Source organism: Azolla caroliniana, unplaced genomic scaffold (assembly GCF_043228905.1).
Source record: "Azolla caroliniana isolate FFs.n. ecotype wild unplaced genomic scaffold, voAzoCaro1.0.p SCAF_3, whole genome shotgun sequence".
NCBI lineage: Eukaryota > Viridiplantae > Streptophyta > Polypodiopsida > Salviniales > Salviniaceae > Azolla > Azolla caroliniana.
In genome coordinates, this window is record NW_028230438.1 from 23,045,300 (window position 1) to 23,057,765 (window position 12,466).

Consider the following 12,466-nt stretch of genomic DNA (forward strand, 5'->3'; position numbering starts at 1 on the left):
TCACCTACTACTCGGTAAATTAACCAAAATTGTTAAGAATTAGGTAAGTAATTAAGCAAGGGTTAATTAGTACCTAATTACGTGATTAGTTGATAAGCCGAAGATTAAGTGATATGTGTGTGTATGTGTGTGAGAGGAAGAGAGAGAGAGAGAGAGAGAGAGAGAGAGAGAGAGAGAGAGAGAGAGTTAACACTTATGAACAACACAAGATAGGGGATGATTAACTCTATATTAAATTAGCATTATCATCATCAAAAACGAAAACACCCACAATGAGGTATATATAGATCTCATGTGAAAGGGTGCACATGTGTGAGGAGAATGTAGGTACAAAGGTGTAAGTCCGATATTAAATGTACTTGGGAGTGGAGGATCTAGAATATCCTATTTAAGTACAAGGTCCTATTTAAGGCGTTGTAGTCAACACTTCTAACTAGATTCTATCTAGGTAACTACGAAGTTACATGGTTGACTAACTAACTAAACTAAGTTGAGCTCGATCTCTCAACACGCCCCCTCAAGCTTAAGTGTGAGGTGTCCGACATCTGGTTCTGCTTTCGGCGTTGTCCGGCTTTGGATGTCAGCTTATGTGCGGCTTCTGTCTGGCCTTCGGTTTTCTTCACCGTGACAATCTTGGTTCCTCCCCGTCAAGCTGATGACGAAGGCTTGTAGTCTGTGGGTGAAGATCAACTACTTCCACCCATTCTGGGTTACGAGCCACTTCGGTGGAACTCTTGGGCTCTTGTTCGGCCGCTACCTTCATCACGAAGGCATAGTGATGGGCCATGTACTCGTTGTAGCGAGCTAGCCATGCCTCTATCCATTTTGTTTTACCTGTTCTTTACGAAGGTTAGGTTTGCTTCTCGTGCTAAGGTTAGCTGAAGAGGTTCTCAACCCTTGCGCTCTGATACCATGTAAAAGGAATAGCGTGGGGAAGCAATAGAAAACCGAACACAGAAACACAGGTTTAATGGAGAGCTTGAATATACACAGTACGCGGGGGAGAGAGAGAGAGAGAGAGAGAGAGAGATAGCAGAACATAAACTCAATTCAAAAAATAACTCTAACACTCTGTACATCGAACGTGCTAAACAACACTATTTATACAAGTCCATAAAGGATTGACAGAAGTACTAACAGGTACTTCAATGCTCACACGAGCGTCTGACACTAACTACGAGACATTAACTACCTAGTAGTTCAGGCTGCTACTAGGCTTCCGGTTACTGCTTGATCGGGCTAACTGGCTCCCCAGCTCACCGAGTCAATTGCTCACCGATTCGGCTCATCCTTCCAGATGCCAATCCGGCTCAGGCTTATTCAGTTGATCTGGATCCGGTTGAGCTTGCCGCTCAACATGTTACCGATAGAGATCGCAGCAATAAAAACAATTTCGCTTCTTCTTTCCCTCTCCACTCTTGCTTTTTCATTTCTTCTCTCTCTCTCTCTCTTCCTCTCTTTTTTGTTGTTGGTAAAAGCATGCAATTATATTAAGGGAAAAGTACCAGGATGCCCCTAGAAGTTCATCTATTAACCAGAATGCCCCTAGAAGTTCCAAATTTACCAAACTACCCCTATGTCCAAAAAATTACACTTTATAAAGTAATTATACACTCAAATCTACAAGCCCTATTTACCAAAGATGGAAAAAATGGACCCGAACTAGCCCTATTTACCAAAGATTTGAGTGTATAATTACTTTATAAAGTGTAATTTTTTGGGCATAGGGGTAGTTTGGTAAATTTGGAACTTCCAGGGGCATTCTGGTAAATAGACGAACTTCTAGGGGTATCTTGGGACTTTTCCCTTATATTAATTGTATGTAAAATCCACTTAGCTACAACACTTCTTAGGCTCCTCTACCTATCATATGCCTATGTAGGGAGAGGGACATCCTCTAATGCTATTCAAAAAACCCGAATAAGCATTTGAAGAAATGATCCCCACATGCTCTAACATCCAAAAATTCCACATGAGAATACCTTTTAGCTTCTTTATATAGGGTTTGACCCCATGTATATTGTCAAACATGAAAGCATTGCGCATATTCCAATTGTGTTGTAGATCGCAACAACGTAAAAATTAGAACAATATCTCCATTTCATCATTTGATCCCTTTTGAACATATTGAGAAAAAACCCATTGCTGAGGTCTCAAACAACAACGGGTTAAAACTTGCCAAATGTCCGATAAATACTTCCAAATGATAAATGCTATAGGACATTTGATGAACCTATGTGTACTATCCTCCAATGGAACGGTGCAAAAGAAACAAGTGCCATACCCTAGTCCTCGTCTCTTTAAGGCCAAACCTAATGGGAGCCCACCAATCATGACTCTCCATATGAATACCTTTGCACGAAATGGTAGATGGGAATGCCATGCACGTTGTAATATTTTCCACCATCTTGCATTTGACTTACATACATTCCACAACTTTGCTGCTTTAGGAGATAACCAAGATAATGATGCCATCGCATGATGATACAATATATTTGTAGTGACCCGTGACAAGCGCGTACCATCTTGTAACTGCCAATCTACCCAAGGTGCAAATTTTTTTTCAATGGTAAAGATCCTCACAACAATGGTATATCATGTAATTTCTCCAAAATAAATCCATAATTTGGGTGAATACATAACCATTGCGTGGCATCTTCAAAATCTAGATTCTAACAGCCTTTGAGATTCATTATCAACCACATCTTCCAAATGTACAATCCCCAATCAAAATAAACGATTGAATTGAGATCTCAACTTCTCTTTCCCATGCCAAAACAACACTCGAGAAGAAACAAGCAATTCATTTTGTAATGAATTACAATATTCTTGATCAATTGATGGTCCCCATTCAAAAAGAGATAATGCATCTTGCCACAATCTTACCAAATGTTGTCCACATACGATCAAAGGGAGCCCTATGATAATTTATTTATTTTTCCAAAAAAAGGAAACTCCTTCCATTAGTTATAAAATTTTACAAATGAGACGATTATGTACAAATCCCCTATGATAAATTTGAAATCTTGATTGATGTTAGTAAACACATTATTGATTGAGAATGAGAACCACAACTATGATAAGCACATGGAAATTTTACTCAAGACAATTCTATAAACAACATTTTTGGTGAGAAAAATGATTGTGTGATTTTCTTAGAACATGATTTTGACAAATGCTAAAATCAAGCTATCTTTGATTGACCAAATCTATTTGTGCATTTTTTCCCCATTATTAGTGACATCATAACTTTTTGCACAATTATTTGAGGAAACCATGCTATCATTTCTCAATCACCACTTTCTAATGGTTATTAATACATAGGTCACTACCGGTTGGTGCATGGCAGTGTGGGAGCCATAGCTCTCCTAATTGTGTATGGACCTATCGCGTCCCTACAGGGATTTGTATATACTAATCTCATCTAAATATATTTTATAACTAATGGAAGGAGTTTTTTTGGGAGGGGGCAGGGGGAGGGGGAATGTCATTGATGGAATATAAATGTTCCATGTGGAAATAATAATTCTAGTTCTCTCTCTATCTCTCTCAATTAATAATCTCTCTAGTCACACCATGAATGGTTTCAAAGGTATTAGTCATATTGTGAAATGCATAAATACACCATAATCTTAAAAGTATTAGTCACATCATAACTTTTTCAAGAATTGTTTGAGGAAATGATCAAAGGGAGCCCTATGATAAATTTGAAATCTTTTTTGATGTTAGTAAACACATTATTTATTGAGAATGAGAACCACAACTATGATAAGCACATGGAAATTTTACTCAAGACAATTCCATAAACGACACTTTTGGCTCTTCATCATCATAGATATTTGATGTTGAACTGGTGTTATTATATTGTACTCCAGCCACTTTAAGTCTCTTTCATGCCATTTTTTCTATTGTACATATGTCTACATCAAACATTAGGAGAAAATGTAAAGCTATGGATAAATATACAAGTCTCGAAATGTTGGTTTTGTAAAAGGTCCAATAACCTACCACAGTGATCAAAGTTCCTATGGTTATATATTCAAGGTGACATTCTTTCTTGTCAAATGCATGTTTTCCTGACCAACTAGAGAGGTATGCACTTCTCCAATCAAATATGTAAGGATATGATTTTGCACTTAGCCATTTGAAAAATTTGAAATTTTATTTGTTGGTAGAAACGTCATGCAAATATGATACCACTTGTATTCAATTTGCCATATCTCAATTTCCAAAATAAACTTAAATATTACTCCAGAGCTTGGGATGTTTTAAAGCCATAAATCTTTTTGTTTTATAATATAGATGGTAACTTATGAATGGTTCTAATTGCTTCCAAATTCCCTGTGAGCTAGTTCTTAGACATCATCATCTTTGTCATGAATTGTTCTTCTTCTTATATTCCCAAGAAGCACAATGTCTATTTGATTTGTCCATGATTTATGTTGTAAGACTAAATCAAGATTGAATTCCTCTCTTATAGTATGAGGATTGCCCGATTCGATTATAGTCTAATTCCATGACACAATTTATGTTTTGCGTTGTAATTAGTGCTAAGTTGGTATATGCTAATCATATATGTAAATTACAGAGGAGGAATCAAGGCTATATAATTCACACGATATGTGGATATCAAATGTTTGTGTGCTTAGGAATGACATGGGCTACTTGATCTATCTAGGGCTTTGTATCTTGTAGGGCCAAAAGGCCACTTTGATGTATGAATTTGTATCCTTACATTTGATTTAGAACATGGCATACAAGAATCATTGTCATGTTGTTTATATCCTTCTCCTTTCAACCTTGTCATTCTTGTCATCTTGTTGCTTTTATATATCCTTCTCCTTGCAGTCTTGTTGATTATATCCTTGTGACCATCATGTTTCTTATCCTTACATTTGATCCAAAACATTGCCTCAAACGCACTTCTCCTTGTAGCCTCATGTCTTGTCATATTCTTGTTTTTATCCTTCTCCTTTCAACATTGTAGACCATTCATTCACATTGAAATTTGGTTTCACCTTGATCTCACTAACGTGAAAACTCTTCAAAGAATCCATCTCCTATTGCTACAAGACATGAGCATAGCCTACTGCATATAACCCTATCTACACCTCTATATACATGTAAGCTCCAACATTCGTTTTGTCTAAGAATTGGCCATAAAGTATATGCAAAAAAATCAATAATTTATATATGTTTGATATTTGATCTTTAATGAGGTAACTAGTCTTCATATTCCTTCTTCTTGCAAACAAGACTTTTGAGATAGAAATCTATATACATGTGTGTATAGTGTTCTAGTGTAGGTATTGGTATCAAAGTATAAAAAGATTGTGGTTTCTGTATCCTAATTCTAGTGATTTTTGGGCCATAATTTATCTTAAGTTCAAAGTTATAGAGAAGTAGATCTTTTATGATCTCGCAAATGTGATTTTGATTTTATATGCTTTAAACTCATAGATGTTACGAGCATGACAATAATTTATCTTGGGGTGAGTGGAAATGCAATATTCTATACACGAGGATAAACTGTGTGGGTTAATCGAGAGTGTATAGAAGGGAGGATTACTTTTAATCCCAGTAACCTTCATTACATATTCATTGGTTTATGTTCTCTTAACAATTCTCTTATATATATATATATATGAGTACATATATACACATATAATTGTATACATATCGTAAACATATCATGTATATATTAAGAATTTTTGACATGATATTGGTACATCAAAATTTGTCATTTTGGGGCAAGTTTCTTGGTAGTTGTTTTCATATTTTTTATGAGAAAGGCATAGTCACCATCCTTTTTTAACAAATTCTTTTGTTATCCCCATTGGCCACCTCGATTTTGCTATATGTAACAAGAAAAACAAGCATGGCCACAATGATTGACCCACTTCGTGCTAGATCACCCTTTTGAAACCCGTGTCCAACATTCCACACTCATTACATGATTATGGGGCCACCAAAAGACCGTCATTACGAAATGCATTCTTAATGAAGTAATCATGTGATGGGCCATGTGGTCCTACTACGAAAGAGAGGGCTAATGTTGTGATCATAAGGGCTTGACCCACTTCGTGCGAGGTCGCCGTTATGAAACCTCATCTAACATCTTACACTCATTCCATAATTGTGGGGTCACCATAATACCAACATTACGAGAGACATTCTTAATGAAGTAACCACATTGGGATGGGCCACATGGGCCTACTATGAAAGAGAGGGTTAGTGTTGGCTTGCCCATAAGGTTTCTCCTTATGGTATGCCATTGTAATGTTGAGACTTGAAACGTACTAACATAGTTTTCTATTTAATAAGGGGGAAATAAGGATTCTAGAGACATTTGTTTTTAAATATATATATATATATATATGGGTAGATGCCTTTGCATATCCCTTGTATGCATAAACATTATATATTCAATATAGGCAAGCCATTTCTTGAGCTCAAGTGTTTCATGCCTTTCTTCTTGAGGTTTCGAGTTTAAATGTGACCAAGACCATATAATATTACTAATACATATGACTATGAAACAAGTTTAGATGTTAGGTCTATGTGCGGTTCAGGGTCCTCATTATAGAACTTAAAGAGTGGAAACCACATCGATGGGCATAGAGACATAGTTTATTTTTAACATTCTTTCATATATAAAATATTCATGACACGAACAAACATGGTTGAGCCTCGGGGAGCCGGCATGAAAAATTGATATAGAGATCATCAAAAGACATTCATTTGTCACCACTATGGCCTTTTAAAACATCTTTATGTTACCATCGCTACTTGATCTTGAACCTCATCTCATACATCTAGAGGGGTATTGACGTGATATCATGATATCGATTTATGTTTGCCCAAGAAATGTTTGCGTCATGACAATATGTTATAATTATTTGTCTAAACCTATCTCATTTCTTTCCTAGACATTACATTTTTATGGCTCATAATAACGATTACCCGATGGCATTCTCCCAAGCGGAGGGGACTCAAGGAAATACTCTTGGGGAAATCCCAATTTTGTCGTATTTTTTACATCCACAAAATTTCGTTAATTCTAGCTCAACGAGATTTCTGAACTTTGGCAATCAGATACAAAATGTCACTACAATGCAACGAGATACTAATAGACTAGATAAACGTCAAGGTGAAACATTAGAAATAATCTCTACTTGAAAAAGTTTTCGTCTTACTAGTATCCTTCATTATCAAAACAAAGATCTTTGGATAGAAAATTGTATGCTCCAATGGGAAGTCCGCTAAGTGTGTTTTCATGCTACAGATTGTGCATTGTTTTTATTATCAAAAAGACTTCCTCCATAATTGCAGTAATTGTTACCTTTTCTTCAGAACAACCTCCGAAGAGCCTAGCATATTGTCATATTGTTCTTTGCAAATCATTTTCGAACAGTGGATATATTGCAACCATAAATACCGCGTGGATTCTAGAGGGGATGGTAGTAGACAATTATGTTTAATAACAATCATACAAGTAGGATAATTACTGCTTGTAATTACTTGGATGGGAATGTATTACATCGAAAGACAAGGAACTAGATCGTAGCATAACCATAAGAGCAATGTTGCAATGTTGCAATAAGCAGTGTGTCAGGGGTTATCGTGTAGACTTATGAATATTGTATGTATGTTGAGGCTGCAAGAAATAATAGGAGAATCAAAGAAGGAATAATTAGAATATTGAGATAGAAATGAAACGTTAAATTATGCCATGTTTGAAGTAATCTATGTATGTTCATTAATCATAATGCCAAAGAGTGTTTGAATTAAAAGATAAACCTTCCTGCAACTGAAGTAATCTATGTATGTTCATTAATCACAATGCCAAAGAGTGTTTGAATTAAAAGTGTGAGATTATTTCCCACTTTATCTTGCTACATAACATCCTGTGCGGATAGCCAGTATACAATTCAAACATAAAAATTCGTTCATAGGAATCACTTGCATGGGGATATTATATCACATCCATCTGTAATAAGACACGAAAACTAGATTTGTTGCGTTTAGGAATGTTTGAGGATTCCCGCATAGATTTGTGAATAAATTGTATGTCGAGGCGGTTTTGAGATGAAAACTAATAGCAGAACTGAAAAACTGAGGATTAAAATAATTCAGTCGAAATTAAGCTATCAATTATGTCGTATTTTAAAGAATCCATGGCTCTGATTTAATCATAATGCCTAAAGGCAGTGAGAGTTATAAGACAAACCTTCCGAAAACTGAACTTGCAACATAATTTTTTTTGCAATAAAGCAAGATACAAACTGTAAAGGAAAATGGAGATTGGGAAACTCATGTCTATGCAAGGTGGAGATGGAGCTGAGAGTTATGCTATAAACTCAGGTCCACAGAATTTTGGTTTTAATGCATATGCGAAAGCTCATCTTGTTGATGCCATCCAGCTATACATGGAAAACAATGCTATTTGCATTAGGGATAAGGCTAAGCAGAATGAAGATCATGTAATACAAGCCATGAGTCCAAGATTTATTCGAATTGCAGACTACGGATGTGGCTATGGGAGAAATACAGTAGATTATGCACAAATTATTGCTAGCAAATTCTTGGAATTGCATGAGGAATGCAATGAATACAAAGAAGAAACGGCTCAAAATAAACCAACGTTCATCAAGGAGCTCCAATATTGTTTTGTTGATCTTCCATCAGATGATTTCAACAACTTATTCTGCATGTTACACGATCATGATTTTGCAAAACTTTTCAAAGGGTCATTTAAGTTCTTTTGTGCTGGTGTGCCTGGATCCTTCTACGATCGTGTTTTGCCAGAGGGGAGTGTGGATTTTGCTATTACCACCTATGCAATACACTGGCTTTCGCAGGTTTGATACACGCCATTGAACTGTTTCGGAGTAGCTTTCCACATTGAAATTCTGAAATATGTAGAGTTACATAATGGATTTCCTGTTGGAAATTCTAGTGAAACTTGTTGCATATGAGATAACCAGAAGAAAATGTTGCATTATATAGGCTCCAGCGGCACTTCTCGACAAAAATGCGCCGACTTGGAATGGAGGGCATGTATGGATTCCAGCAGATGGGGGTGAGGCAGCAGTCTCAGAGGCATATGCAAAGCAATTCCATGGGGATGCCAGGAAATTCCTGAGAAATAGAGCTGAGGAGATGAGAAGCAATGGGATGCTGTTTATATTAGCGACATGTGACGGACAAGAAATGGACGGATCAAAGCATGCATCAGGAAGCAACTTATGGAGTGTCTATTTCGAACAAGCATGGAATGAACTTGTTGAACAGGTACTCCACTAATTGTCGCCATGAATCGAAGGTTTGCCTCAGGGTTTCATAGTGATTTCATTTTAACTTTAGAATTAAACATTATTCTGTGCAATATTTCATTCATATATATATATACATACATACATACATACATACATGATACATATATATATAGGGCATTCTCGACGCTTCGGAGAGGGATACGTTCAATGTGCCGTACTACAACTTCTCCCGAAGGGAATTTGAAGAGGCCTTAGAAAGTGTGGTGGAGCTAGAGCTGTTGGAGCTTCATGTACTCGCAAAATGTCATCATATCCCGTCAACCAAAATCGATGGTCTACTCTCCCATCCTCCTTCTTTCGGAGAGTTTTGGAGCTCTTTCATTCGAAGCCTCCTTCAGCCTCTTGTGGATGCTCACATCGGCAATGCTCGGTCGACTCAACTCTTTGATCGACTGCGAGTAATATCTACTGAGAATGCCCAGTGTATTAAAAACCTCATTAACGATCTCTTGATTGCGATTGTTCGAAAGAAATGATCTTACTTCCGACCACAATAAATCGAATAAGCATTCAATCTGAGGCCATGGAAGTAATAGCCTCCAGTTTTGAAGACGTCGATTGGGATGATATCTTGACTGTTTTCTCTTACTTTACATGTAAAAAATAAATGTCCGTCTTGATTCCTGCGAATTGAGAAACTCATCAATTAAAAATGACAGGATCTCTGGTCAAAGACTTCAGAAACTTTAGTGACAAGATCTCTGGTTCCCAGCCCAGGGACTGCACTATATATAAGAAGGTTGTATCACGTGCGTTCATGACATCATTTATAAACCCCTTATACGTATGTTTTTTACTATTTTAGTGACCCTTGTGTAGAAAAACGATTAATAAAAATGTCCCTTATTACGAATATATTTTTAGATAATCACCCATTTAAAATACCCTTACATATAAAATATACATGCACACATAGTTTCTATTCCTTGAAAGGATCAATGACCGTCTTTACAATTGATGACTCGCAAAATTATGAATCAACAGTACACATCATATGCAAATTCCTAGAAATGCTTCATCAAGTGCCACATAGATTGAAAACACAATCTGTAAAGGACAAAGTAATGCACACACAATTAGGAAACATTACCCAAAAACATTAGAGGTATAACATATATAAGCCACATATAAGTTTTTGTTTTTAGTTTATTGAGACGTATGAAGAATAGAGTATACAAAACAATGTAATTTACAATTTAACAATCTTGAACTTGACATATATATCTCAAAAAGCACACATGGAACAATCTAAAATGCATATCAATAATGAAATTACTAACAAATTAACATTATGTTTGGTTTCATGGATAGACTCATATGAAGCCATAACATTATTTTTTCTCAAACACATTGATCAAACAAATGGCAACCTACTTCATATTTCCATTTGAAATGTAAGACATCATCTATTCACACATTCTTACCCAAATCAAAATGAAATAAAATAAATCATTTTGTTATTACAATGTCTACTTAAAAAACTTATTACAATAAAGGTTGCCCTTATAAAGACCAACTATATAAAAAGAAAACCCTAATCATGTCGCTAATCCAATAATTGACTCAAAGTCAACCATTTTTATATCTGTCAAATCATATGCAAATAATCTACTCCCTTTAATCTTCCTATACCAACCAAGTTGTAATTGAACATCTTCAAGTCTATCCATCAAGTCAATTCCTCTCTTGTACTCCAAAAATTTATTTCCAATCTTTTTTCGCATCCTTTGTACTCGTCCTAAGTACCAAACAACATTTTCATTTGATATTCCTTTTCTTTTGGGTCTTGTTGAATTAACATCTTCTTCAATAAAGAATACAACACAATCTGAACCAATCCCAATTAGGTTCCCATTTCCATTTAGGAAATTATTTGCATTCTCACATGAGTAGAAGACCCCTTCTCTTACACGTGTGAGTCTATCCTTTGACAATGTTGGATTACCATTTAGATGACACACAAGTGTTGATTTAAATATAATCTTATCATCCACTTGAACAAATGAAGGGACTTTAGAGTTCACATTGTTGTCATCCAATATAGCATCCAATTCATGGCGAATTTCCCTTATTGCAATCTCATCGTCAATTTCCACACATTCATGCATTGCTAAGTTTTTATTGTGTTCAACACATTGTTCATCATCTTTCTCTCCATATATAAAACTCAAGGACTGTTTTGTCTCAATCCCGGGATAATTCCACCATTGCCTATTGTGTTTAGGCTTCATATTTAACGGCTCACATAAAATTTGGGCTTCTTTTAAACCTTCTTTAAGTGCAAAAACAAGTTGATCATCATTTGAGATATCAATGTAGTCTTGTAAGTTTGCAAGAGGCTTGCCATGCATGAAATTGAGTTTAGACCATATTGATTCTTGCTTCTTATGAGCTCTTGGAAAAACCAATCCACTATCACTACACTCAAATTTGGCAAGCTTGTTTACATTTCCACTACAATGCAAAACATCTGATATATCAAATGCACACTCCATACCAATCATTCCCCCTATTTTACTAAAAAATATCTCAGCTCCATCAGACCCTGTGAGATGCAATGGACATTCTAGTTGTGGATAAAAGTCACGAAACATTTTTATAAGTAAAACTACAAAGTGACAAGATATTTGTACATCCAAAAATGTTTCCCGACTAATGAAATTACTTTTTAAATTATAAATTGGATTATTTAGAATCCATAATCTCCATATTTGAAAGAAGAATGCCACTTTAGATGCAAGTACCACACGCGTGAATAAGCTCTCATGAGGGGATAGAAAAATATCTATATAGTCACCTAATATATGCAAGTATACATGTGTTCCCAAAGCACCTCTTTCTCTGACTTTGACATCTTCTCCACCTTGGTATAACATCTTTAAACAATTAGTAACATTTCTACTTGCAATTCTTTGGGCTCCGGCCCAATTTTGTCTATTGTCTCTCTTAATATCACATTCCCTTAAGCCATGTACATCTATAGAGAAGTTATTATATACCAATGACACATGATTCAATGTGATCCATACATCTCCGATTACTAATTGTCTTGAGGGATTATGTAGTTCATTCACAAGTTTCTTTCCATTATGGATGAAATCTTGATCATGAAGACAACTTACCATATC

At 35.8% G+C, this 12,466-nt stretch overlaps 1 protein-coding gene across 2 annotated transcripts; it reads left to right on the forward strand.

The window, feature by feature from the left end:
* Positions 1-4,012: 4,012 nt before the first annotated feature.
* On the forward strand, positions 4,013-9,956 carry LOC147866676 (indole-3-acetate O-methyltransferase 1-like). Of its 2 annotated transcripts, none has more exons than XM_087317132.1 (4): positions 4,013-4,092; positions 8,275-8,861; positions 9,010-9,294; positions 9,452-9,956. In XM_087317132.1, exons 2-4 carry the CDS (start codon positions 8,298-8,300, stop codon positions 9,812-9,814), a joined length of 1,212 nt encoding a protein of 403 aa, XP_087173258.1. In that variant the 5' UTR covers positions 4,013-4,092; positions 8,275-8,297; the 3' UTR covers positions 9,815-9,956. The 2 variants fall into 2 exon arrangements, with proteins under 2 accessions (XP_087173258.1, XP_087173257.1); XM_087317131.1 differs by having other exon boundaries at positions 4,084-4,116.
* The last annotated feature ends 2,510 nt before the right edge of the window (positions 9,957-12,466 follow it).

Bases quoted from the DNA above. Each gene is read 5' to 3' on its own strand.
- LOC147866676 (XM_087317132.1), top strand. From the start codon at position 8,298: ATGGAGATTGGGAAACTCATGTCTATGCAAGGTGGAGATGGAGCTGAG. The intron at 8,862-9,009 runs GTTTGATACACG...TGCATTATATAG, and splicing joins CAATACACTGGCTTTCGCAG to GCTCCAGCGGCACTTCTCGA. The intron at 9,295-9,451 runs GTACTCCACTAA...ATATATATATAG, and splicing joins GGAATGAACTTGTTGAACAG to GGCATTCTCGACGCTTCGGA.